Source organism: Rhinopithecus roxellana, chromosome 6 (assembly GCF_007565055.1).
Source record: "Rhinopithecus roxellana isolate Shanxi Qingling chromosome 6, ASM756505v1, whole genome shotgun sequence".
Classification (NCBI taxonomy): domain Eukaryota; kingdom Metazoa; phylum Chordata; class Mammalia; order Primates; family Cercopithecidae; genus Rhinopithecus; species Rhinopithecus roxellana.
The window spans coordinates 63,210,085-63,236,411 of NC_044554.1; the positions used below are offsets into that span (position 1 = coordinate 63,210,085).

At 44.5% G+C, this 26,327-nt stretch overlaps 1 protein-coding gene and 1 long non-coding RNA gene across 7 annotated transcripts in view; both read right to left on the minus strand.

Moving 5' to 3' along the window:
* Positions 1-1,172: 1,172 nt before the first annotated feature.
* Positions 1,173-2,058, minus strand: LOC115898134. The gene is made up of 2 exons (XR_004057849.1): positions 2,017-2,058; positions 1,173-1,628 (listed from the first exon to the last, which is right to left on the minus strand). It is a non-coding gene; the product is annotated as an uncharacterized LOC115898134 (long non-coding RNA).
* A 6,283-nt stretch (positions 2,059-8,341) lies between these two features.
* The window catches only part of KLHDC10 (kelch domain containing 10), a 69,994-nt gene continuing 52,008 nt past the window's right edge, over positions 8,342-26,327 (minus strand). For all 6 annotated transcript variants that reach the window (XM_010378780.2, XM_030931835.1, XM_030931833.1 and 3 more), the window contains 7 exons: positions 23,058-23,212; positions 21,763-21,911; positions 19,463-19,547; positions 18,058-18,124; positions 16,559-16,606; positions 14,483-14,622; positions 8,342-13,530 (listed from right to left, as the gene is read on the minus strand). In XM_010378780.2, the coding sequence (XP_010377082.1) occupies positions 13,321-13,530; positions 14,483-14,622; positions 16,559-16,606; positions 18,058-18,124; positions 19,463-19,547; positions 21,763-21,911; positions 23,058-23,212 (854 nt within the window). In that variant the 3' untranslated portion in view covers positions 8,342-13,320. The remainder of the gene's footprint in view (positions 13,531-14,482; positions 14,623-16,558; positions 16,607-18,057; positions 18,125-19,462; positions 19,548-21,762; positions 21,912-23,057; positions 23,213-26,327) is intronic.

The window sequence follows — 26,327 nt, forward strand, 5'->3', positions numbered from 1 at the left end:
ACTATGTGCTAGGCTCTGAAGAATACAGACAGAACAAGAACAAGGCAGAGACGATTCCAGTTCTCATGGCACTTCCATTCTAACGGAGAAAGCCTGGCAATAAACAACGCGCCTACTAAACAAGATGGTGCTCCATTCTTTGGGAAGAGGAGGGGGAGTGGAGAGTCCTGAGCAGAGGGGAGAGTATACAGTTTTAACAAGAGAGGGCAGGAAAGCCCTTGCTGCCTCACTTGCCTCACCCTAGCCCCGGCTCTGCCTCAGTGAGAAGACCACATTAAAAAACTGAAGAAGGCCAGGCATGGAGCCACGTGGATACTGGAGGAGGAGACTTCCAGAAAGAGGGAGCATGCGCTCAAGGAGCAGCAAGGAAGCCACCGTGGCTGGTCAAGAGTAAGCAAAGGCACAGTGGTAGAAGTTGAGGCCAGAGAAGTTTGGACTGTGCAGGCCCTGGAGAGAGCTGGGTAAATGGGGCATTTCAGGGTGTTCTGCAGGCGAAAGCAGGCCCTCCCACCCTCAGTTCTCTTCTGTCTCTGGGCAGTCCACAAGCACCTGAGGGCCCCCGTGAGAAGAGGCCTGGGTTCTCCCCGTCTGGAAGCTCCACTGCCAGAAGCATTCACCCCCTGGCCCAGCGAAACCAAGGTCAGAGGGCACCTCCACCCAGGTTCCCACAGGCGTCCCTGCCGCTGCTTCACTGGGCGGAAGCTACCCACATTTCATTCAGCTTTGCCAGGGCAGGATGCTTACCCTTTACAACCTCTCTCTGTGCCGTTTTCTCCTATCCCTGGGCACGCAGGTGAAAGCTAAATGAGCAGAGACCCGCCCCACACCGGAGTGGCCAGGCTGACTCCTGTGGTGGAACGAGTTGTTTTTTTTTGTTTTTTTTTTTTTTTGAGGCGGAGTCTCGCTCTGTCGCCCGGTCTGGAGTGCAGTGGCCAGATCTCAGCTCACTGCAAGCTCCGCCTCCCGGGTTTACGCCATTCTCCTGCCTCAGCCTCCCGAGTAGCTGGGACTACAGGCGCCCGCCACCTCGCCCGGCTAGTTTTTGTATTTTTAGTAGAGACGGGGTTTCACCGTGTTAGCCAGGATGGTCTCGATCTCCTGACCTCGTGATCCGCCCGTCTCGGCCTCCCAAAGTGCTGGGATTACAGGCTTGAGCCACCGCGCCCGGCCTCGGAACGAGTTTTTAATGAATCCAGAAGAACTGCCCAATTCCACGCCTCACTGCAGTCTCTTCACGTTGCTACAGAGGGAAGACCCGTAATGTGGCAGGGCTGTGGTCAGCGAGGGCTTCGGTGAGCAGCTGGAGAGTGCCGTAGTGACACGGTGACAGTCCTTGGCCTCCAGGAGGGGCGGGGCCACCCCTCTGGGACCCCCAGCCCTAGAATCCTATGCAGGAGTGACTCTGCTGTCCCATCACACTCACAGCTGCGGCAAGGATGCCTTTCCAGCAGTCACACTCCCACGCACGGGTCAACCTTCCTCCCAGCGGGGGCACGGTGGAGCAGGAGCTGGTCCTCCCAGCATACTGCAGCCGGACAACAGTGGCCTGTTTCAGGTGACACCTGTCTTCGGGCCCAGATCCCACCTCTGTGGTTGTCCCCAGGTTGAGCTGCCCCTGGAAGGGTTTTCTGGAAAGGATCAGGGAGGTGTGGATTTCGGAAGCTCTGAGCCCTCTGGCACCTCTTTTCTGCTCCCTGGGTTGAGTGGTCAGGAGAGGGTGTGCGCTTGCATTTTCGGTGTGACCCCTGGCCCTTATGTGTCTCTGTGTCCCCAGGGCCCTGCTCAATTCTCCACTTCACCGAGGGTGCCTGACCCCTCTCCTTTTCCCTCCATCCCCTACTTGGCAACGCACCCCACCGTGTGCATGGGAGGGTCCTTCCTCCCTGTGGCTTTTCCAGGGAGCCTTTTCTTCTCCCCGAAGTCACCCCCGCACATCCCGGAGAACCACAGCGCCTGCCCTCTGGGTTCTGGGTTGCCATGGAAACAGAGCCTTCTTTCCTCCTCCCTCCTGTTTACCTTGGTCAGAGACTGCGGCAAAAACCAGCCTGTCGCTGAAGGAGAGGGAGAGCAGTGGGCGGGGAAGCAGAGAGGGAGCCAACCCGCTCCAAACCAGATCATTCCGGTTCAGAGCGGCTTCCCCTCCGGTCCTAGGAGCCTCTCCGGCAAGCCGCGCTGGGCTGCGCAGGGAGGCCCTGGGTCGAGCTGACTTTAGTGGGGAGGGCCTGAGACCACCCTGGCCAGCGCCCCCTCCCCAGTTCCGTCCGACCTCCATGCGTCCCTCCTGCCAGTGCTGGCACTAGCAGGGCCTGGGGCGCTGTCCCTGATTGCTGGCTGTTCCCCAAACAGGGGCGCCCTGCTGGGGCGGGGGTGATGGGAGCGGAAGTGTCCCGGCCCCAAGGTGCTTTTTGCCCTGCTGGGAACCCCGCGCACTCTCCTGCGGCAGCTACAGGGATGCTCTGTGTGGCTCTGGTTTAAAACTTCCCGCTGCGTTTAGAGAAGCCAAACGCTTTGTCCCAGCCCCTGATGATCTGTGCGGGGCCGCCTCTTCCCCGGGATTCCCCTGGCTCCCACCACAGGGCTTCTTCCCCTTGCAGAAGACACCAGAAGCTGGGTTTTGTCCCTGCCCCGAACAGTATGGCCACACTTTCTAACTCCCCGTGCACACCGGGCGGGAGGCTTTCCTTGTTTGTAGGCCACACTGCTCCTCGTCCCCCTCCGTGGGCCACTGTGGTCATCTTGCTCGTTTTGCTGTGGTCTGATCGATCGCCTCCTCCCCTATGGAAGCTTCCCGAAGGGCAGGGCCCGCTCCCGCAGCACCCCATCACCAACGGCATGTCCCAGATGTTCGGTGAGCGACGGTGGCCTCCAGGATGGGACGTGCGGCGGCGGGCTGCGAGGGCCACTTCCTGGCGGAGTCCCCTCCCCGCTAGCGGGCGGCAGCTTCTTAATCATCTGGGCGCACAGACTGAAATCCACGGCTCTTCCTCCCCAGCAATGTGCGCTGCATGCGGCCAGGCCATGGCCAGCGGGGCGGGCAGCCCAGCGCACCGGGCCTTGGGGAGCCGCCCGCAGCACGGACCGCCCTGGCCTCTGGCTTCACCGCTCCAGGGCGGCTGCTCCCAACCCCAAATCCCGCAAAGCCAGGGGTGACTTCACGTCCCCGAAAGCCCTTCTGAAAGAATTTTCTCAGTAACCACCCAGGCCCACGTGCCTGCCGCCGGGTCACAGGAGGATGAAAGTTCTCATGAACGCGATCTTGCAGGCTTGCAGACTTGGGCTCCCTTCTCTGGCCCTTGGGTCTTGTCTTAGCCTGCCAATCTGTGAAACGGGGATAAGACTTCTAGGCCTGCGATTCAATACAGGCTTGCCAACGAGAAAATGAACTGAAAATGCTTGGTTGACATGGCAGGGGGTGCAGAGGCTGGGCTCTGAGGTAGTGTGTGTGTTTCGGGTCTGGGGTTAGATCTGGTGTAAAGCTGGAGTTCTCATCCTGGATGCCCTAGTATGCAAGTAGCTCTGAGATACCCCCGTGCCTACTGTTCTTATAAACCGCATCTTTGTGGACAGCAAGCCTGTACGGTGCAGGGTGAGCCCACGCAGGGGCCGACATCCTGAACCATGACCTGATCTTAGCTGTTTCAAGGTGAGGTTTGGGTAGTAAATAACCCAGGTGCAGAAGATGCCTGGATGGCCCGGATGTATTTTTCTGGGGCTGGGAGACTAAGTTTGCTCCCTGACAGTGGGGTGGGGATTTTGAACACATCCTTGGTGGTCATGGTGAAAGCCTCCTCAGCCTGGTGGTTCTAGGTGGCAGGTTCGAGGAGGATAAACTGAGCAGTCTGACCCCTCTAAGGTGACACAGGCTGCATGGCAGCTGCTTTTTCTTTTCATGGATGTCATTTGCAATACTCTAAAGCTCCCGGCCTGCTGTGGGGCCCCCAAATAGTAAGTGGTCAGAGCTCCTGGCTGTCTCTGCCCTCTCTTCCCAAGTCCTGGAGCTGGGCTGGGGTGGCTCCTGACCTCCCTGAGCGGTGTGTGGCACCTGCCTTCCTGCATGGGCTGCTGAGGTCCCCCTGCTGAGCTGTCTGCTGGAGAATCTGAGAAGCCTCTTGCGTTTGCATTTGAGGCTGCAAGGCCAGTGCAAGGTGAGCAGATCGGCTGGGTCAGCTTTGTATGTCACTCAAAACTACCTCCTCTCCCCTGGCTGTGGATGAAAGAAAAAACCTCTGCTCTACAATAATGTTCTTGCTTGATTTTATTAATGGAGAGGATGGTAAGGAATAGGCTTTGGGCAACAGGATAAAATCACAGCTAAGCCAGGTGTGGTGGTACATGCCTGTGGTCCGAGCTACTTAAGAGGCTGAGGTAAGAGGATCACTTGAGCCGGGGCACTGTGATCGAGCCACTGCACTCCAGCCGGGGCTCAAATAAAACAAAGCGAAAACAAACAAAACCCCACATCTAAAACTTGACAGAGTGTGTATTTTTTAAAAACCTCCTCCCTCACCTCCATTTTTTCCTTCCACTAGCCTCTAGGATTGGCTTTTAAATCAAAGATTCTCAAGTACCAGTGAGGCTGCAGCTGAATCAGGGAGGAACTTGAAAATATGAATACCCTAGCTGCATGCTTTGAATCACCCCGTCTTATGTGGTCAGAAGAGACTCAGACTTGCCATATTCTGAAGAAGAGCTAGACTGAAAGAGCCACAGAAGGTTCTGCTTTAGGAAGGCAGAAAAAGTAAAAAAAAAAAACCAAAAAAAAAAAAACCAGGATCACACTCGAAAACCAGCAGTCACTGCCACAGCCCCTCTGCCTCGTCACCTGTCTTACTACCATGAGCTCTGTGAGCTCTTGTGGCTGCTTTTTGGATACCCACCTTTTTTTTTTTTTTTTTTTTTTGAGATGGAGTCTTGCTCTGTCGCCCAGGCTGGAGTGCAATGACGCAATCTCGGCTCACTGCAACCTTCACCTCCCAGGTTCAAGCAATTCTCCTGCCTCAACCTCCTGAGTAGCTGAGATTACAGGCACCTACCACCATGCCCGGCTAATTTTTGTTTTTTTTTAGTAGAGACAGGGTTTTGCCAGGTTGGCCAGGCTGGTCTCAAACTCCTAACCTCAGGTGATCTGCCCATCTCAGCCTCTCAAAGTGCTGGGATCACAGGCGTAAGCCACCATGCCTGGCCTGATACCCACCTTTACATCTCTAATTTACATGTGTACCCAGCTATTGCTTCAATCTAAGACATTCTGTTTATCCCCTTCCTGCTATGGAGAGCAGAACTCAGCTCACTTGCATCACCACCCTCCCTCCCTTGTCCTACATTTAGTTTCTTCTTTATTGGTTAACTTTGTAATTTTTAGTAAACATTTTTCTTTTTTTCCCCGAGATGGAGTTTCACTCTTATTGCCCAGGCTGGAGTGCAATGGTGCAATCTTGGCTCCCTGCAACCTCCGCCTCCTGGGTTCAAGCTATTCTTCTGCCTCAGCCTCCCGAGTAGCTGGGATTACAGGCATGCACCACCACGCCTGGCTAATTTTGTATTTTTAGTAGAGATGGGGTTTCTCCATGTTGGTCAGGCTGGTCTCGAACTCCCGACCTCGGGTGATCGGCCCGCCTCAGCCTCCCAAAGTGCTGGGATTACAGGCATGAGCCACCACGCCCAGCCTTCACTTTTATTTCTTACTCCATCAACTAGAGAGCAATCACAGTCAATATCTCCATAATGCTTACTATATGCCAGGTGTCATTTGAAGCACTCTACCCATATCTACTTATTTCAGCCACACAGTAGTATGGAGAGAGGCTACTATTATTAGCCCCATTTCAGAGAAAAGGAAACTAGGGCCACTTTGTTATTTTAGTGGTTCTCCAAGAAGGAGTGGAGAATACTTGTGTACTCAGTCTGCCACTGAGTTCTAATGGGGCAAGGATTGGGAAACGTTCATTCTGGCCTTTGCAATGAAGTCCCCTGCTGGACAATGAAATATGACAGTAAAAAGTAAAGTAACAAAGTCTCTCATCTTGGCCAGCATTGGCCAGTTAGTTCAGCTGTGGGTCAGTGGTTCCCAAACATCTTAAACCAGCTGAATTGGAATCAACAAAAGAGTTTATTAAAATTACACACCTATTAAAATCTAATCCTTGGGGTTTGGGCCCAGGAATCTGTATTGTTAACAAGTATGGATCATGACTTTTTTTTTTTTTTTTTTGAGACGGAGTCTGGCTCTGTCGCCCAGGCTGGAGTGCAGTGGCGCGATCTCGGCTCACTGCAAGCTCCGCCTCCCGGGTTTACGCCATTCTCCTGCCTCAGCCTCCCGAGTAGCTGGGACTACAGGCGCCCGCCATCTCGCCTGGCTAATTTTTTGTATTTTTTAGTAGAGACGAGGTTTCACTGTGTTAGCCAGGATGGTCTCGATCTCCTGACCTCGTGATCCACCCGTCTCGGCCTCCCAAAGTGCTGGGATTACAGGCTTGAGCCACCACGCCCGGCCTGGATCATGATTTTGAAACCAGTGGGTTACAGGTGGCCTGGCAGTGGCTGTGTTCTAGTCCCTACTCTATTTCCAATACTTTTTCTTGGAGCCTGCACTGTGCAAGTGGAAATCCTGACTGTGCCACCCACAAAGGAACCACCTGGAGCAGGCAGTAGACCTCCCACCATGATGAGATCAGTGATCTTAAGATCAGGATCAAGTTTAAGAGGTAACTCTAGTCCTAGCGCTGTACACCTATGGTACTCACCACTATGCTCCAGGCTTTTGGCCAAACATCCTAAATAAAGAATGTTAGATATGGGGATTATCTAGCTAACCTCCTCACATTTGACAGATGAGTAAACCAAGACCCAAAGAAAAGCAAGTTGCATACAGAACAGGGCTATTATGGACTCAGCCAAGAGCAGAGCCCTCATCTCCTAACCCCGCAGGTCATCTTTTTCTAGAACAGCACTAAGAGGTAGCCACTAGCCATGTGTGGTTATTTCCATATAAATACATGAAAATTAAATCAAATTAAAAATTCAGTTCCTCAGCCATACTAGCCACATTTGAAGTACTCAAAAGCCCCATGTGGCTTGTGGCTACCACCATATTGGATGGTGCAGATACAAAACATTTCCACCATTGCACAAAGCTCTATTGCTCTAGCACTGGGCTAGAACCTGGCCTTTCATTTGAAGGCAGTAGGGAAACTGGATGGTTTTACCAGTGTTTTCTTCCCTCAAGCAATTACTGCAGAAGATTAACTACAAGAGAATGTGGTTGTTCAATTACAGTAGCTTAACAATTATCATTTTGACAAACTAGAATTGTATACACATAAAGGCCACTGAAACCCCTCCCACTAGGCCAAGATGGGTCTTAGATGCCTTATATTAAGAACCAAATCAGATGCACATAAGAGTCCATTTCAAAGCTCTGGCTGGTCTAAAGACTGAAAGGTATAGGGTCCATTACTTATATCTGGTAGGTTGGAGAGGAGTATAGTTAAGAGGTAGGAGAAATAAACCCAAGGAAAGAAGACTGCTCTGCATAATAAAGTATTAACTGTAAGGTGGATGAATGGGTAGAAACTGTTTCTCTTCTTCCTTGTAGATGTATATTGTAATAGCTAAGATTACTTGTCCATGGAAGGTATGCTCAATCCAATAGTTAACCAATGGAAACACTGAAAAATAAGAGGCATTTGTGCAATTCTTGAAGGCAGACCTGAAAAATGATCAGACTTGGGAGTATCCTTGCCTACTTACTCTGGACTAAACAGACATGGAGGAAAGTACTGCATGGAGAAGGGTTAGAGGATTAGAGATGGCAGTATCATAAAACAGAGGTTTTGGTGAAGGAAGCATCTGGAAGGCCAAGGGCAGAGCTAGTTTCACCCCCAGAGAACCCCTGCACAGGGCTCAGCAGCTCCTGGGGCTCTTCCCTCGGATCATAAAGACAGTCATATGACTGTATATGCAGGTTCACATTTTCCCTTTGAATTCTCTTCCAGCCATTCAGAAAAGTCTTGATATACCTATACAAACTTGTCTCACGGTGGTTTGGGGAACATGGGGTGGGGCGGTGAGAGGGAGTATGGGCTGCCCGGCAGTTGCTCCCTTGCTGATGTCTTTGTGGAGGGAGCAGTGTACTGGTGAGGGAACTCTTGTGTGTCCAGGAGTTCCAGACAGTGAGCAGATAAAGAACCCACAGCGGAGTGGGGGTGGAAGGCAGATGACTCACAGATATTACAGAGAAAAGCTGAGCCTGATGGGGGTGGTGGAGGTGGGCAGGACTGACGCTTCTGTCATACAGGTGCGCTCACGTACACACAAATTACCATCAGACAATCAAGGTGGCCTTGAACCAAATTGATTTGGATAAGATTTATTGATCAGATTGTTTTAGAAAACCAACAGCAAAACACTGACAAGGTACATAAATACAGATTGGACATTTTAGGGTAAATTCACTATATTTCCTACTTGCTTGTAGGAAACCAAGTAAAGTGGAAAAGCTGTCCTGATCATATGGCATGCACACCAGACTGCAAAAGGACGTCCACACTATTTAACAGGACTGTGGCAAAATAGCTTTAAAGTAAGGCGAGCATTGTGTATGGCCCAAGCATACCCTGTAGGAAGAGCAAAGCTAGGCTCACCTCCCAGAGACTGCGTCTCAGAAAGAGGCTTCCTTTCTTGCCTAGGTTCTTCCAGGAAATTCGTCATTGGCAGGTGCTTTTCCAGGGAGATGCCTGTGCTCTCCCTGTGCAGACTCTGTGCACAAGGAAGTGGCTTTAGAGAGTGTGTTTTCTGATGCCTCCTTTATATTCTAAATGTATAACTAGTAAAATAACAATTACTACCGCTTGGTGAAATTGTTTTTTGTTTTTTGTTTTTTTTTTCCTGAAAATTGCCTCTGACTCCATCCTGTACACTGACTAAGCAGGGCCCTTAAAAAACCTTATAAAAAGTTTTTTTATTTTTTCAAATTAAAAACATGAAAATTACAATAAAAAGATGGAACTACTTTTGTAGCACAACTCAGAACTTATGTTCATAACACCAGACTAGGGAAGAGGTCGCTTTTGGCTGAATCTAATGACCTTAGAAGGGAAAGGCCATTGCTAGATGGGATCTGGTGGCAACGCACACAGAGGTCCTAGAACTATGCAACCTACCTCAGGCCCTGCGGGTGCGTCTGGAGTCCCAAGGCATTTGGGGAACCAGAGCAATTTCAGCCAACAGTGACCAGTTTTTAGAATGGAGCTGATGATCAGAGGACCATAAACCTTCATCCACCCTAGAGCTCAATGCCAGAAAAATTAATACAAAAAAAAAAAAGGAAAATAGCTTTTTGTGCTACATCAGAATGCTGGCAGGTAGACAATTTAGTAACCTGTGCCACTTTCTAAACATCTGTAAGACCACAAAAAAAAAAAAAAAAAAATTTGGTTTTACAGAATACTAAGACCAACACAGTCTTAGAGGATCATTCAACCTTTCCTACATGCCAAGTTGTGTGATTGGAAAATGGAGGAAATCTTGCAAGATTAGAGGAAAAGCAAGTATTTGTCAAGAGCCAAATAAATGTGTTCAAATAATGGAATTTTCTCTGTGTTGCACACAGCTTTTCCTTCCCATAGGTACTAAGAGTTCTTTGGTGGTTAGAGGAGAGATGGCCTGGAGCTCAGGGCAGGAGATGATGCTGAAGAGTTACATCTACTCAGGATTACCACCTGTGGTTCCTAATTTCAGCATTCAACTCTAATTGTTCAGACTGACTAATTACAGGCAATCAGCTGCTTATATGGTCACTGGTTGTCAGCTCCTACTGATTGTTCCTTTTCCTTTTCTAACTACTCATTAGCCCCATTCCATGGAAAAACAGGTGCTTAGAGGGAAGGATAGAGAGGAAAAAGAAATGTAAATGAATCTATTGTTTGATAGAAAAGTTGATTCGCTGATTATCTATGGATTTCAATGATCTGTGCTTTACTCTTGCTACTGGTGGATAACCAAAGGTCACTGTTAACCTATCTTTTGCTTAAAAATGTTAATATGCTTATTATACTTTAAAATCTAGCTATGTAAGGACATGAATGGTTTAAAGCAAATTTTTACATCGTGTCATTATGGCCCTGTAAAAAGGAGATTCTGCCAATGGAAAGGGTTTTGTTTAGCCCCTGAAGGATAGTTAAGATTTCAATTTATTCTGTGTCAGTTTATAGTTTTTCCAGGACGTGGAAAATATTAAATGAAGAAAGCATCATTTTCTTCATTTAATAAAGTGTTACATTCCCAGATAAATTAGTATATACATGGGAGAACGGATAGTGTTAAATACTAGGTTTTAATTCTCCATTTAGGAAACTCCTTACAGACGGACTTCCTTGTTCTCGGGCAACAAAATGTAAGACATGCAAACATGAGCTAGTGCAAAGATGACAGGGAGAAAAAAAATCTCAACTCTAACACACTTAAGGAACAGTGAGTCTCTAAGAGTTCCATCTTGGAGTAAGAAAACATAGACTTGAAAATCCAGCTTTACCATGAGTTGGCTTAAGCCAGCTGATCACATCTAAAATTCTTGGCATAATTTGACCCTAAAGTAATAAGCTCACTTCCCCAAGACGCAAAAAAGTAGTCTACCTGCTTTATAGTTACACCCTATATATAATCTGTATATATCCATATGTTTCTATATATTGCACTTAAATTTACAGGACTGTAGTAAGACGGCTGGGAGTACCTCAAAGAGGCAGAGAAGCAGCAGGCATAAACTTTCCTAAATCAAGTAAACAGTGTCCGGAATTTCGAGTGCTGGTTATAGGTATACTGAAATGCCTGATGACCCCTATCTAATTTCTAGTTATCTACACTTAGTCATTCACACACAGTCATTTGGCATCCAGAACATGTGCACATGTGTGGTTCTATAGCACTCAGTGCTGGTCATACCACGTCATTTTTACTAGTGTTATATTAAAAGAAGACACTTTGGACCAAGGATATATACTTTTATGAAAATAAAACACACAGGTCTTCGATGTCAGGCCTCCAAGGTCTACCTCAAAGAAGACTGCCCTCAGGAGGCTTAACAAAGGATGCCAGCAAGTGTGGATGGAACCAGACCACATCTCTCTTCAGCTCTCTGGTGTAGCAGGGCTAGAGACTCGCTTCTATCCTAAGGATCATGAAAGTCTAAGCACAGAGGCTGAGCATTCAGTCTTTGGTCCCTGTATAAATCCAGGTCAAAAATCCTCTTACCACCCTAGACAGCCTGGCTTGTTCAATTGGGATATATTTCCACCAAATATCCAGAGGCCAGGCTGGAGCCATGCAGCAAAGCTCTGTTTTGGACTAATGGAGCTGCTCAGACTGGCTTGCTCTGGGAGAGCACAAAGAAGCAAGCCTGGCAGTGGTGGCAGGAGGTTAAGGGCTACATAGACTGGTAATGGCAAGATGTGGGAGGATGGGCCCCTAGAGGAGCTGCTCCTTTTCCTGCCTCTCTCCCACATTCCTCACTCCCCAGAAAGGACCCAAGTTCACAGGTGCGTGGTTATTATAAGACTTCCCAGAATACAGGCTCCATGAACTCAACCCGTCACAGAGGGGATGGTATGATAAGGCCTAGAAATCAGGAGCATGTCTGGAGGCTGTGGTTTTCTCTTTTCCAGAACTGAACACCAGATGGTAACTTTTTAACCATAGCACAAAGGTCATTTTAAATCCACACATAAGCTAAAGAGATCCCTTCTGAGATGAAGGAAAAAGAATAACTTTAAAAGCTAGGTGAAAAAAGAGGCACTTAAAGGAAAGGTGTGTTCCAATTCTCCCATGCAAGTCTCCTGCTGTGAGGTGGCCCCGGGAGGACCAGCGCTGCCCCTTGCACGCCTTCAGCACCTTGAGTACACCTGCGGCTTACACATGCGAATGGTGAGCCTCTTGCTCAGCTCCCCTAGCAGCCTGATGGCAAAGCAAGTGAAAATTTATGTCATTCTTTTTAGAATTAAAAAAAACAAATCAAACAAACCAGAATTGAAATTTCACACACAAAAAATGAATGCTACTCAGTTTCATTCCTTCCTCATGCTAGATTTTAAATGATACTTGGTTCTTCAGGAAGGATGACCTGTGGCTTTACCCCCAAGACCTTGTATCCAATAACTAGACAATTACTCACAGCACCATGCACATTAAAGCAGACAGAAAAGAAGGCAACAAGCTAAGGAAAAAATCAAGGACCAACTGCCTGAGAAAATGGCAGGTACCTGGCCCAGAGATTAGAAAAGAAACAAGTTCTCAAAAGGAAATGGCCAAGATGATAGCCAAAGACCATAGCCTGAGCGGAAGCCAAGTTAACAAGCCCAGAGGATGCAGGTTTTCTCTGCCTGGCTCTTCCCTGGCCTCCCTCGGGAACTTGTGTTCATGTTACACGGCATTTACACCACGTATTTAGGGTCTGCAATTCCCCATGAAGAAGTCAAAGAGATATTTAAAACCATTCATAAGCATAAGAGAGTTTCAAAACCGCCAGAATGAAGAACTTTGGCCACCACAAGTGTTTCCATTTGAAACATTCTTGATGCTATAATTTCTAAGAGCAACAACAAAGAGCACAACCACGACACACACATGAGTCCTTTGACAGCCAACTCTACCCACTGCTGGCACTGTGAGGATGAGAAAGAAATCACTAACCATGAGGTGCTGGGCTGCTTAACCTTCCTTCAAAGCCAAAGTAGTAGGTTTGAGTTATCTATGCAACAAGATGGCAACCACTGCTGCCATCAGACCCAGCTACTAGTCAATTAGACGCATCTTGAAAACACTAAGTTAAACATCTAGGTTTAAGTATAACCTGCAAGATTCCCAAGGTTAGCCTTCTCAGCTTCCCCTAAACTTGTGGTTGTTGCTGTTGCTAGATGTAAAAATTTTTTAATTTCATTTTTGTTTATGTTGATGATGTTTTAATTTCTAGAACATTGTATGACATGGAACTGTTCAGAATTCCTTTAAAAATGAATCTGTCTTGATTAAAAACATTATTAAGGTACTTTCAGGCTTTCCCTTAACTCCATCGAGAAGGAAGAGGGAGTATGTGAATACATGTGCATGTAATGGGTCAGGAGGAAGAGAAGCAAAGAAGGAAGCACATGGGAAAGTGAGATGTCCATAAACTGAAAAACCAATTTACAGAAAGGCATCTGATGTATTTTCTAAATAAGGCCTTGATCAGGGTAACCAATCCTCTTTGTAGCACATTCTACACTGCCCATAAATAAAGGAGTCTCTTTAAATTAACATTTCCAGTATCAATGAACAGTCCAGAAATCCTCATTTCAAGCGTTCGATGAGTCCCTGTGTGAGTCCAAGATGCAGAAGCTGTGTTCGGGAGAGGTTTGCAAGGTTAGGGAAGGCCGCAAGCAGCTTCTCCCATGCCAGTTCCAGCAGGCTAGGTACGACCAGCCAGATCTTAAACAATGACCCAGTCCGTTTGTTTTCATGGATGTTCACCACTCCTCCATGAATGTACATGCAACCAGCCTATGAGTGGTCAAAACAGGACAAATTCAAATGGGAGAGAAACATACAAGGCTGAAGACTCAGTGGGGAAAGAGCACAGTAGATGGAATCAAACTGAAATGAGACAAGAATTCCTCACTGATCCCAATATCATGTGGAGATCAAGAGGGTTTAAATAACGAATTACTAAGGGAAAAACTATATATATATATATATGATTTTTTTTTTTTTTTTGAGACAGAGTCTCGCTCTGTCGCCCAGGCTGGAGTGCAGTGGCACGATTTCGGCTCACTGCAAGCTCTGCCTCCAAGGTTCACGCCATTCTCTTGCCTCAGCCTCCTGAGTAGCTGGGAACACAGGCACCCACCACCACATCTGGCTAATTTTTTTTTTGTATTTTTAGTAGAGACGGGGTTTCACCGTGTTCACCAGGATGGTCTCAATCTCCTGACCTCGGGATCCACCCGCCTTGGCCTCCCAAAGTGCTGGGATTACAGGCGTGAGCCACTGCACCCAGCCTATAAATATGAATTTTTTTTACTTCAACAACAAACAATTTCACTATTAACTAACATTAAACTAAAACTATATTAAGTATCCAAAATGCCAAATGTTGGTAATACAAAGATGAAAATAAAGGCCATCGCTTCAAGAAATGAGCAGGACCTTCAATAATATGGTATCAAGGGGTTAAAACGATTCTACCCTCTCAGGAAACAACTTTGACATCATGGTCAGGGCCGGAATGCCACAGGTAGCATTTCTCTTACATCTGTTATTCTCTCAAATTTGGGTGTGATGATTTTTCTCCTCTTTTCTCAGAGGATGGCCTAGCTTTGGGAGGAAGTTTTAAAAATACATTATTAATAATCTAAGGTTTGCCCATATCTGAGTTTTTTTCTTGCTAATATCTCTAAAAAGATTTCTTTATCATCTGTAACTACATAAGGAAGATATGAAAATAAAAACTTACTGGTGTAACTGCTGCACAGTGAAAATAAACCGGCTCTGGCATGGTAGCTGGGAGCTTCACCCATTGGAAAGTCTGCAGATTCAACTTCCAGATATCTCCCAGGATCACCTCTCCATTATAGCCCCCACAAATAAAAACATCTATGAAGAAAAGAGAAAGCCAAGATCACACAAAGGAAAAGAGCCAAAACTATGGAGTGTTTTAGGGTAGGTCACACAGCCAGCTGACATGTGGCCAGTGAAGTGGATTGCCCCATGACACAGACGACTTCTGCTGTGCAGCCTCTCATGCTGTTGTCTTGTGCCTCAATAGAACTGAGATGCTACGTCAGGGTATTCACTGGGACTAAGGATGCAAGCCTCTAGGGAGCCTTCATGTCAAAGTTTCCAAACTCAGACACATACCTACAGATGCCAGGCACAGAAAGTGAAAGAGCAAGGGGTCTAGGGAAGATAAACAGAAGGCTCCGGAAAACAGACAGGAATGCTCATGCTCTAAAAGAGGTGACAGCTATGCAGCCCCAGCTGTTCGTTACCATAAGAGACTTAAGGTTGGCAATTGCCAGATTGCCCATTTTTTTTCAAGGCAAGCTTGGAAATCTGGATATGTTTTTAAAAATGAAATATTTTGATTTTTAAGTTTTGGCTACTATTTTTTTTTTTTTTTTTAAAGAGACAAGGTCTCACTATGTTACCCAGCCTGGTCTTGAACTCCTGGGCTCAAGTGACCCTCCCGCTTCAGCCTCCCAAAGTGCTAAGATTATAGGCATGAGCCACCACCCCAGCCTCAAAACAATTTTTAATACACATATGAGCCAAACAAAACACATATGCAGGCCACCAGTTTGCAAACTCTTCTTTAAATAATGTCCTGGAAAGAACATACATTTATCTGTTCATAGACTCTAAAGTCTCTGAGGAGGAACGTTCACTGCAGTGTTCAGTTTAGGAACACAAGAGAGGCTCTTCCAAGCTTTCTTCAGCTAAAAGAGGACAAACTGAAGCTCTGTTTGATCTGTACAGTTATTAGGAATAATTTTCCCAAAATGAGAGGTGTGGGTTTTCTGGTAAAATCAGTTAGTTATAACTGATTAGACAACTTGTAACAAAGGCTATGTGAACCTTCAAATGAAATGCCTAGAACTAAGGTTGAATTCTATTTGTATGGTGCTTGGCCTCAAAGAATTAAATGAATAAATTTCTTAACTCAGGTCTAGACCAAGTTTAAGCTAATACTTAAGCTATAAAATGCACTGGAAACTTTTTTGGCTAGGATTCAAGGAAAATCTAAAGTACAGTTCCATTCTGAGAGAGAGAAATGTGAGCAATGTCATTATCTATAAATTTTATCCAGAAAGCAGGAGCACAATAAAAAATCCCTCTGAACTAGAGATGGCAGAATAATCCTAGTTATATCTGAACTAAGTTGCTAAAAGCATACAGGCTATCTAACTCATTTATATATACTTTCCTCCCAGAAAAAAATTAAGAGCTATATCAAACGATGAAATAAGTTGTAAATTAAAAGACAGGAAGGTTATCCAGAGAGGAGTCACTTATCACATTTAGTTAAAGTAGCTGCAGCTGCTTTCTGAAGCCATACAATGCCTTTGTTGTAATATAGCCAAAGAATGAGCTAAGAGTTCCATTTGGCATCAGAGAGAGAACAGAATCAACTTCATGAAATATCACTCTGAAGGAGTTATTACAATTTTAATATAATGTTTGCTGAGGTCTCTACAGTATAAACAGTCAAAATTATTAGTATTAGTCACCATAACCACAGACATCTGTTGAGGTGTGGGATGCTGGAAGATCAAGTGCTAAAATAAAAGATTATTTATCACCATTTTCTGAGTTCTCTAATAACTGAGGGAACCCAAACACCATACTAGTTTACATGACGAAAATGGCTGAGAGAGGCATAACTACTAATTTCCCTTTAAGTTTAAACTACCAGAAATAGACTTTTCTCAAAGTTATGAGCCTCTTTTGAGGGGGCTATCTTTAGGAAATAAGATATTTTCAGAAGATACAATTACAGAAATGGAAGCAAAATGTTATTTAGAATCCTTACCATTTTTTATTTGAACACAACTGTGACACCTTCGGGCTGCAGGAAAGCCTGCCAAACACACAAACACAGAAGTTCCATTACTTACAGAAAGACTGGGAATCACACTGATACAACACAGTGAAAGACATACTATGTGTAACTCAAAACAATCCCTTTGTTGCATGTTAAGCAAACACTGAATAGTCCTTTCACTCCCTCCGTATTTCAAAAGCCATCAGGAGTCTCATCGTAACAGTACAATGCTAAGGTGCCAGAAACAAAGAGGGAAAGGACAGGAGTTGCTAGTGGCTTTCCCAAGCCCTTTTACCCACACAGAGATAGGTAGATCTTCATTATTTATTTAATTTAGAGACAGGGTCTCACTCTGTTGCCCAGGCTGGAATGCAGCAGTGCTATCTTGGCTCACTGCAGCCTCCACCTCCTCGGCTCAAGTGATCCTCCCACTTCAGCCTCCTCAGTAGCTGGGACTACAGGTGCATACCACCATACCCAGATAATTTTTTGTATTTTTAGTGGAGACAGGGTTTCACCATGTTGCCCAGGCTGGTCTCGAACTCCTGGGCTCAGCCTCCCAAAGTACTGGGATTATAGGCATGAGCCACCACACCCAGCTGGTAGATCTTTATTTAGGCTCCAATTTCTTATATCACCCATATTTCTCAGCTTCTGCCAAATAATTCAATAAAGAGGATTAAAAGTCTCTTTCCTCAATCACTAAGGATAATTACTGTGTGGGGGAAGGGGGGGTTTGTTTGTTTGTTTTGTTTTGTTTTGTTTTGTTTGACAGCAAGACTCTGTCTCCCAGGCTGGAGTGCAGTGACGTGATCTTGGCTCACTGCAATCTCTGCCTCTGGGATTAGCACATACCACCACACCCAGCTAATTTTTACATTTTTAGTAGAGATGAGGTTTCACCATGTTGGCCAGGCTGGTCTCAAATTCCTGACCTCATGATCCGCCCACCTCGGCCTCCCAAAGGGCTGGGATTATAGGTGTGAGCCACCACGCCCAGCCCTAAGGAATAATTATAATTGGACTAAGGAATACAAGTATTTTCTAATACCAGTTCAACAGATTTTTCTTTTCTTTTTTTTTTTTTTTTGAGATAGGGTCTCACTCTGATGCCCAGGCCGGAATGTAGTGGCTCAATCATGGCTCACTACATCCTCTATTTCCCAAGCTCAGGTGATTCTCCCACCTCAGCCTCCCGAGTACCTGGGACTATAGGTGTACACCACCATGACCAGCAAATGTTTTTGTATCTTTGGTAGAGACAGGGTCTCACCATGTTGCTCAGGCTGGTCTCAAACTCCTGGGCTCAAGCGATCTGCCCACCTTGGCCTCCCAAAGTGCCGAGATGAAAGGCGTGAGCCACTGCACCCGGCCCAACAGATACTTAACTTGCCATATAACTCAGTAAAATTACTTTTTCCTTCCAAAATGAGTAAAAGTGTAATATATGTTTGTTAAAGATAAGTTAAGCAATACTTTAAATTTACCTATTTTTTCATGGGGTTTTGTTGCAATTTCCTCCCATGCATTCGTTTCAAGGTTGTATGCATGGATCTTAGAGAAAAAAAAAGAACATATACACATACATAAATAACTGTAATTTTAGCTAGCCTGAAAATGGATTCTTTTAAAAACAGACTTTGTTTTTTAAAGCAGTTTTAGGTTCACAGCAAAACTGAGCAGAAGGTACAGTGATTTTCCATATAGAAAACTGGACTTTTAACAGCAGCAGCCTGCGTAAACATATATTCTTAGTTGAAAAGTCTTTCTTCTTTTCTTTTGCTTTTTTCTGATCTTTCCAAATATATGGGAAAACATTAAATGGGGCAGTTGAAAATTAAACACATATATGATTTTGCTTTTTATTTTATTTTTTATTTTTTTTGAGATGGAGTCTCTGTCACCCAGGCTGGAGTGCAATGGCACGATCTCGGCTCACTGCAACCTCCACCTCGTAGGTTCAAGCGACTCTCCTGCCTCAGCCTCCCGAGTACCTGGGATTACAGGTGCCTGCCACCATGCCCAGCTAATGTTTGTACTTTTAGCAGAGACGGGGTTTCATCATGTTGGCCAGGCTGGTCTCAAACTTCTGACCTCAGGTGATCCGCCCACCTCAGCCTCCCAAAGTGCTGGGATTACAGGTGTGAGCCACCACACCCAGCCCACTTTTTTAAATTCACAGAAAAAAATGAAGAAAAAGGTTGGAATGAGAAGCTGCAGTGCATGTGATTCTTGATTTTCTTCTATATGTTGTTTGCAACTTCCACATTTTCTACAAGGGGCATGTATCATTTTTACAACAGAAAAAAGCAAGTGTTTGTAAGGGAATGTGGGAATTCAGTTTTGACAAAAGTTGAAAAAGACCATTAAGGTTCCAAGCAGTCCAGGAGCTCTACAGCCTAATGTAGGTTTCCCCTGGGATGTGTGACTATGACATTTTAGAAATGCCACAGGGATGGATGAATAACAGCCCTTCAGAGCTCAGCTTTCTCAAGTTCGTGACGTGCAACCCTAAACAAGCCTGTTCTTTTTAGATACACAGCAGTGATGATGATGCGGATGTGACATTCTGAGAATGCTGCTTCCAATTCTAATTAGTTGCTCCATTCAAGCTACTATGCCTTCCTTTTAGTCACTTTCCTCATCCAGCATAAGTGGATAATTTTCACAAAGTATTTTCAGTGTGTGATAAATAACACCTGTCAACTGAAAGCATTTTGGGGTACAGGGTTCAACCTTATAATATAAAGTGCATCCAACACAAAATAGGCGTTAATGAGGAATGTGCTCAAAAATTAAAATATCTAAAGTAACAGAATTATCTTGCTTAGTTGACACATGCCTCTTTCTAGCCTTCTCCCTCTCCCTTTTTTTCTTTTTTAAAAAATATACCTTGTTTAAGGAATATGCTGTCCAGGACGTACCACCTCCCAAGATGTAAATCCTCTGCCCGTCATGTGCGATTTCATGTCGGTATCTGAAAATTTACAATAAAATTCACTTATAATTAAGTGAAAAATGATCTACCTAAGATTTAGCTATAAGGTTTTATATTACATCATTATTTATAATAATAAATTATTGGAAATAACCTAAGTGTTTAACAATAGTGAATTGGTTATATGACTTACAGAATATACATAAAATGGATTAGTATGCAACCAATAACAGAGTAGGTACCAGATAGTGGTTAATGCATTGAGAACTTTTTTGTGTCATTTTTTAAAATAAATTGCATTAAAACTTTATAGATACATAAATATATATAGAAAATGGCTATTAGGATATAATCCAAAACATTAAACCTGGTTATCTTTGAGTTTAGACTTGGATTTTTATTTTCTTCATTTTGCTAATTTGTATTTTGTAGATTTTTCTATAACCTTTTGTGATAATTTTGTATAAAGGGGAAAATATTACATAGTTTTAAAAAGTGATCTGCCTACATTTAGAGACCTTAGACTATGAGTTTGCAAATTAAGATACTTATTTAGCAGAAAATTATGCTACATAGAACTGTGGATATAATATAAAACACCTCAGAACTTTCATCCAGGCAGTCTAGCTAAAAGCTAAAATAATTTCTAATATGTCCAAAATGACTCAAAGAAAGCAACCATGTGAAAATGCTTTGAAAACTTAATCTATTTCCTTCTTTACCTGAAGTCTTTGTTGCTGATAAAATAAACTACATCAAAATCATTCCAGTAAGAGGCCAACTCCCAAGTCCTCTTATGTTAGTTTTACAATGATCAGCCCACTAACAGGCTACAATTAAGATAAATTCTTCCTTAGCACCTATATGCTATTTTGTTTAGAGGCAACAAAGAGACACTGGATTCATCTAAACAGAGTTAATAAAAAATGTTTTACTGTCTTTGCTTTCAAACTGGAGGGGAAAAAAATCTCTTCAAGTGTTTCAGTGAGTTTAATTCTTTTTTCTGTTCTTTTTTTTTTTCAAGACAGAGTCTTGCTCTGTCGCCTAGGCTAGAGTGCAGTGGCGCGATCTCAGCTCACTGCAACCTCTGCCTCCCAGGTTCAAGCAATTCTCCTGCCTCAGCCTCCTGAGTAGCTGGGATTACAGATGCCCACCACCATGCCCTGCTAATTTTTGTATTTTTAGTAGAGACGGGGTTTCACCATGTTGGCCGGGCTGGTCTCGAACTCCTGACTTCATGATCCACCCACCTCAGCCTCCCAAAGTGCAGGGATTACAGGCCACGCCCAGCCACAGTGAGTTTAATTCTATGAAGAGGCAACTGCTATTAGCAAAGAAAAGTGAAAGATACAGATCTGCTACTAGAAGGCAACTAGAGAAAACCATGTGATGTTTAACACGGCACTTAAAATGAATGACCTTTCCATCCATCCATCCATCCATCCATCCATCCATCATTCATCACCGATCCACCCATGCAAGCTTCCTTCCATCTATCCAATCAACATTCACATTCACTGTGGGGATGGCCCTGTGCCCTGTACTGATGATATGTCTGTGAGAGAATGAGGCAAAGAATTCTAATATGCAAGTTAAGAAGGGAAATCAGGCGTGGCATGGTGGCTCACACCTGTAATCCCAACACTCTGGGAGGCCAAGGGCAGGCAGATTGCTTGAGCCTAGGAATTTGAGAAGCAGCCTGGGCAACATGGTGAGACCACATCTGTACAAAAAATTAGCCAGATGTGGTGGCACATGCCTGTAGTCCCAGCTACTTGGGCGGAGGGCTGAGATGGGAGAATGCCTTGAGCCCAGGAGGTCAAGGTTGCAGTGAGCCATGATTATGTCACTGTGCTCCAGCCTAGGTGACAGAATGAGACCCTTTCTCAAAAAAAAGGGAAATCAAAAAGTAACTGGACAGTAATTGTTTTGCCTGTAATATGAAATTTGGCTATAGTTGCTACCACTGGTTTCTTCTTCAAAGTGTTACTACTATCTTCCTAATGCAGAAAGACTAAATATAAGAGGAAATGACATGGAAAAAATTCGGTAGTTTAGAAGGAAATACTATTTCCTCACCAGAAGAACTTTTTTTACTATAGACCTTTCTTTACTACTTACCTGAGATCTAACATCTAACAGCCAGTTAGTTACTCTAACTGGAGCCAAAGGGTTTTCTTCATATTGCCAATACTCTGAAAGAGGTCAAATGTTAGCACAAAAGAATACATATGCTTGAATCCTAGAACCTCACCTCTCTTCTGGTAGATCACAGGATAGGTTATTTGGTTTCAGTTGTGTCCACTCTCTGGTATTGAGATCTAACTTGTGCAGGTCTGTGCTGTATATATAGCCGGTTGTCCCTCCAAAGACATAAAGGGAGCCATTGATGATGGCCATAGCCTGGATAACAATGAAAGGTGAGTAAGACCAACTTGTTAACACTTGATTAAAGAATGTAAACTTACCAGACACCTCCAAATCAGGTTTTATGAAATTCTCTTGTACTTCTTAATCTTTTAATGTATCAGACTCTTAAAAGAAGATTTTAGAGAACCCAGAGATTATTTTAAGAACCTGGAAAACACCTTTGGAAAGGAAAGCTTTACTCAACTGGAAAGCAAGTCCTACCTGCCAAGATGATTCTTAAGGGTCCTGGCCGACCAAATAATTTCTAGCCCATGGGCACATACAAGCACTTCCGTTGAAAGCTGCTTCTCCCTATAAGCAGTCTGAAGTAAAATGCTCTCAAGAAGCAGCAGATATGAAAATAAGCCACCGCAATCTCCTAAGTAGAAACCCTACTTAGCAGTTCAAGGAACCTGACGTTTTCCAAAGGACTCTTTTCAATGAAAGTTTCAGCTATTGTTATGGCCACTTCTTATAGTTTAAATGCCTCCTGTGGAAGCAACAAAGTTGTCTAGTATGTGCTCCTTTGAAGTCAAGCTCAGAAGCTGTTTATCAGTACTAATGCCGGCAAGTCAAGAAAGAAGTCAAAGCTTGGTTGTTTTAAGCTTAGACTCTCAGAGTCTCTGATGTATGGGGGGTTGCTCCCTATCTTTCTGGATATAACTTTTCAGACCTAAGGTTTGAAGTGCTGGAACCTAAACTAATCTCTACAAAATGTATGTATGTTTTAGCTCAGATCCATGTAAAAGTTTCTTCACCAAGTGCTTTCTCATCTACTCAAGAATCACTCTAAAAATGACCAGGACCCAGGCCATAGTGGAGCCCAATCTCTCACTGGGGGTGAGGGTGGAGGTGGAGGTGGGGTTCTAACACTTAAAGGAACTTCCATACAGGTCTATATCCTGACCCTAAGTTGAATTAGAAAGTGAAAAAAAAAAAGGAAAGGAAAGAAAAGAACAGAACATGCCAAGTAACCAGATTTACAAATTATAATTTCATATCAGAACTAAAAAATCAAGTACTAACCACAAATAACTCTTCTCCATTAAAATAAAATGGTAACAATTACAAATATTCTAACACCATCCCCAGACTAGAAAAATATGAACAAATACACCATGACTGGCCACAGATTGGTACCTGTCCATATATACGACTGGGTTTCTTCCCCCGACAGCTGAGCAAAGCCCATCTCTTATACTTCACATTACACACATGGACGTCATTGCCGTTGCTCTCTCCAAATGGGATGCCCGTACCTCCAAACACTAACAGGTTGTTTCCATGCAGCACAACTGAGGAAGGAGAAGCACAAGTTCCATTCACAAATGGCTACCTGCAATGTGTTCCCACATAAACCCAGAATATCTGAGAAGCTAACACATATCTGCTTTAATGATCTCATATGATAGCTCAAATCACTGACATCTAACTAGTAGCTGAGCATACCAAATCTGAAAATCTGAAATCTAAAATACTTCAAAATCCGAAACTTTTTGCGCACCAACAATGATGCTTAAAGGAAATGCTCACTGGAACATGTTGGATTTCAAAGTTTTGGATTTGGGATGCTAAGTACAATGCAAATATTAAAAAAAAAAAAATCTGGAATGTAAAACACTTCTGGTCCCAAGCATTTCAGATAAGGGGTACATGGCCTATACTACAAAGTTCTGCAGAAAAAGATCGAATATCACTATATGGGCTCTATCATATAGTTCATTGGTAGGCATATATGACGTATTCAATACATATTTATGGAATTCACTAAATACTCTGTATAACAATATTGAGTTGTATGAACTACAACCTACCCAGTATACCACTGCTGCTCAAGACAGTTCAAGTATGCAGCAAAGCAGAGAAAAATGAAGCATCATCTTTGCCTTAGCAAAGACCCAAGGGGACTCCAAATAAAGGGATTAAAGGGACATTCTGTTTTTGCCAGGAAAATGATCTCTACATTTAAAATTATGATTTCTGTCATTTTAATGCTCTACCAGATAAAACAAAACACACCAATATCCAGCAGGCAACTTTGGTGTTCTTCCTCCTGTAGCTCTTTTGTTCCTGCCACCACACACATACACACACACACACGTACCCACGTATTCTCTTCACTCATACATATGCTCGCTCGCTCTCTCTCGCTCTCTCTCTCTCTCTCGAAACAGTGCTCCTATGTTATTTCAGTGGCTTTTTTTTTTTTTTTTTTTTTGACAGAGTCTTGATCTGTCGCCCGGGCTGGAGTATAGTGGCATGATCTCAGCTCACTGCAACCTCCACCTCCCAGGTTCAAGCGATTCTCCTGCCTCAGCCTCCCTAGTAGCTGGGATTACAGGTGCCCACCACCAAGCCCAGCTAATTTTTGTATTTTTAGTAGAGACGGGGTTTCGTCACATTGACCAGGCTGGTCTCAAACTCCTGACCCAAAGTGCTGGGATTACAGGCGTGAGCCACCACGCCCGGCCGGCTTTTTTTTTTTTTTGTAACTCTTTTTTTGTTTGTTTGTTTGTTTGAGAGGCAGGGTCTCGCTCTGTCACCCAGGCTGGAGTGGAGTGACACGATCACAGCTTACTGCGCCTTGACCTCCGGGACTCAAGTTATCCTCCTGCCTCAGTTTCCCAAGTAGCTGGGACTACAGGTCTGTGCCACCACGCCTGACTAACTTTTGTATTTTTTTGTAGAGATGGGGTTTTGCTATTGTTGGCCAGACTAGTCTTGAACTCCTGGGCTCAAGCAATCCACCCACGTCAGCCTCCCAAAGTGCTGGGATTATAGGGGTGAGGCACCACACCTAGCCTTTATTTATTATTTGTTTGAGTCAGAGTCTTGCTGTGTTGCCTAGCTGGAGTGCAGTGGCATGAACATGGCTCACTGCAGCCTTGAATTCCTGGGCTTAAGTGATCCTCCCACCTCAGATGTCCAGGTAGCTGGGACTATATGTACAGGCCACTATGCCCAGCTAATTTTTTTTTTTTTTTAAGAGGCAGGGTCTTGCTACATTGCCCACGCTGGTCTTGAACTCCTGGCCTCAAGTGGTCCTCCTGCCTTGGCCTCCTAAATTGCTGGATTACAGGCCTGAGCCACCACGCCAGCACTGATCAGTGATCTTTGACGTTACTATTGTAACTGTTTTGAGGCGCCATGAACCACGCCCGTATAAGACAGTGAACTTAATCAATAAATGCTGTGAGTTTTGACTGCACCAATCAGCCATTCCCTCATCTTTTTCCCCTCTCCTCCGGCCTCCCTATTCCCTGAGACACAACAAGATTGAAATTAGGCCAGTGAATAATCTTATCTCTGAGTAATAAAGTGAAAAGAAGAGTCTACCGTATCTAACTTTAAATCAAAAGCTAGAATTGACTAAGCTTAGTGAGGAAGGCATGTGGAGAGCAAAGAGGCCGAAAGCTAGGCCTCTTGCACCCAACAGTTAGTGCCAAGTTGTGAATGCAAAGAAAAGCTCTTGATGGAAATTAAAAGTGCTACTCCAGTGAACACACGAATGATAAGGAAGCAAAACAGCCTTATTGCTGATAGTGCAGAAAGTTTAAGTGGACAGATGATCAACTACAACATTCCCTTCAGGCAAAGCCTAATTCAGAGGAAGGCCCTGACTCTCTTCAACTCTATGAAGGTGGGGAGAGGTAAGGAAGCTGCAGAAGAAATGTTGGAAGCTAGCAGAGGTTGGTTCAAGAGGTTTAAGGAAAGAAGCCATCTCCAATACATAAAAGTACAAAGTGAAGCAGCAAGTGCTGATGTAGAAGCTGCAGCAAGTTATCCAAAAGATCCAGCTAAGTGGCTACACTAAACAACAGATTTTTAATTTTTTTTAAAATTTTTTTGAAACGGAGTCTCACTCTTATTGCCCAGGCTGGAGTGCAGTGGGGCGATCTTGGCTTATTGCAACCTCTTCCTTCCCGGGTTCAAGCGATTCTCCTGCCTCAGCCTCCCGAGTAGCTGGGATTACTGGCGCCTGCCACCGTGCCCAGCTAATTTTTTTTTTTTTTTTTTTTTTTTGGTATTTTTTGTAGAGATAGGGTTTCACCATGTTGGCCAGGCTGGGTCTCAAACTCTTGACCTTGTGATCCACCCACCTCAGCCTCCCAAAGTGCTGGGATTACAGGTATGAGCCACCATGCCCGGCCTCTTTTTCTTTTCTTTTCTTTTTTTTTTTTTTTGAGACAGGGTCTTACTCTGTCACTCAGGCTGGAATGCAGTGGCATGATCACAGCTTCTGCAGCCTCAACCTCCTGGGGTCCAGCCATCCTCCCACCTCAGCCTCCCAAGTAGCTGGGAATATAGTCGTGCAGCACCACGCCTGGTTAATTTTTATATTTTTTGTAGAGAAAAGGTCTCACTATGTTGCCCAAGCTGGTCTTCAACTCCTGGGCTCCAGTGATCCTC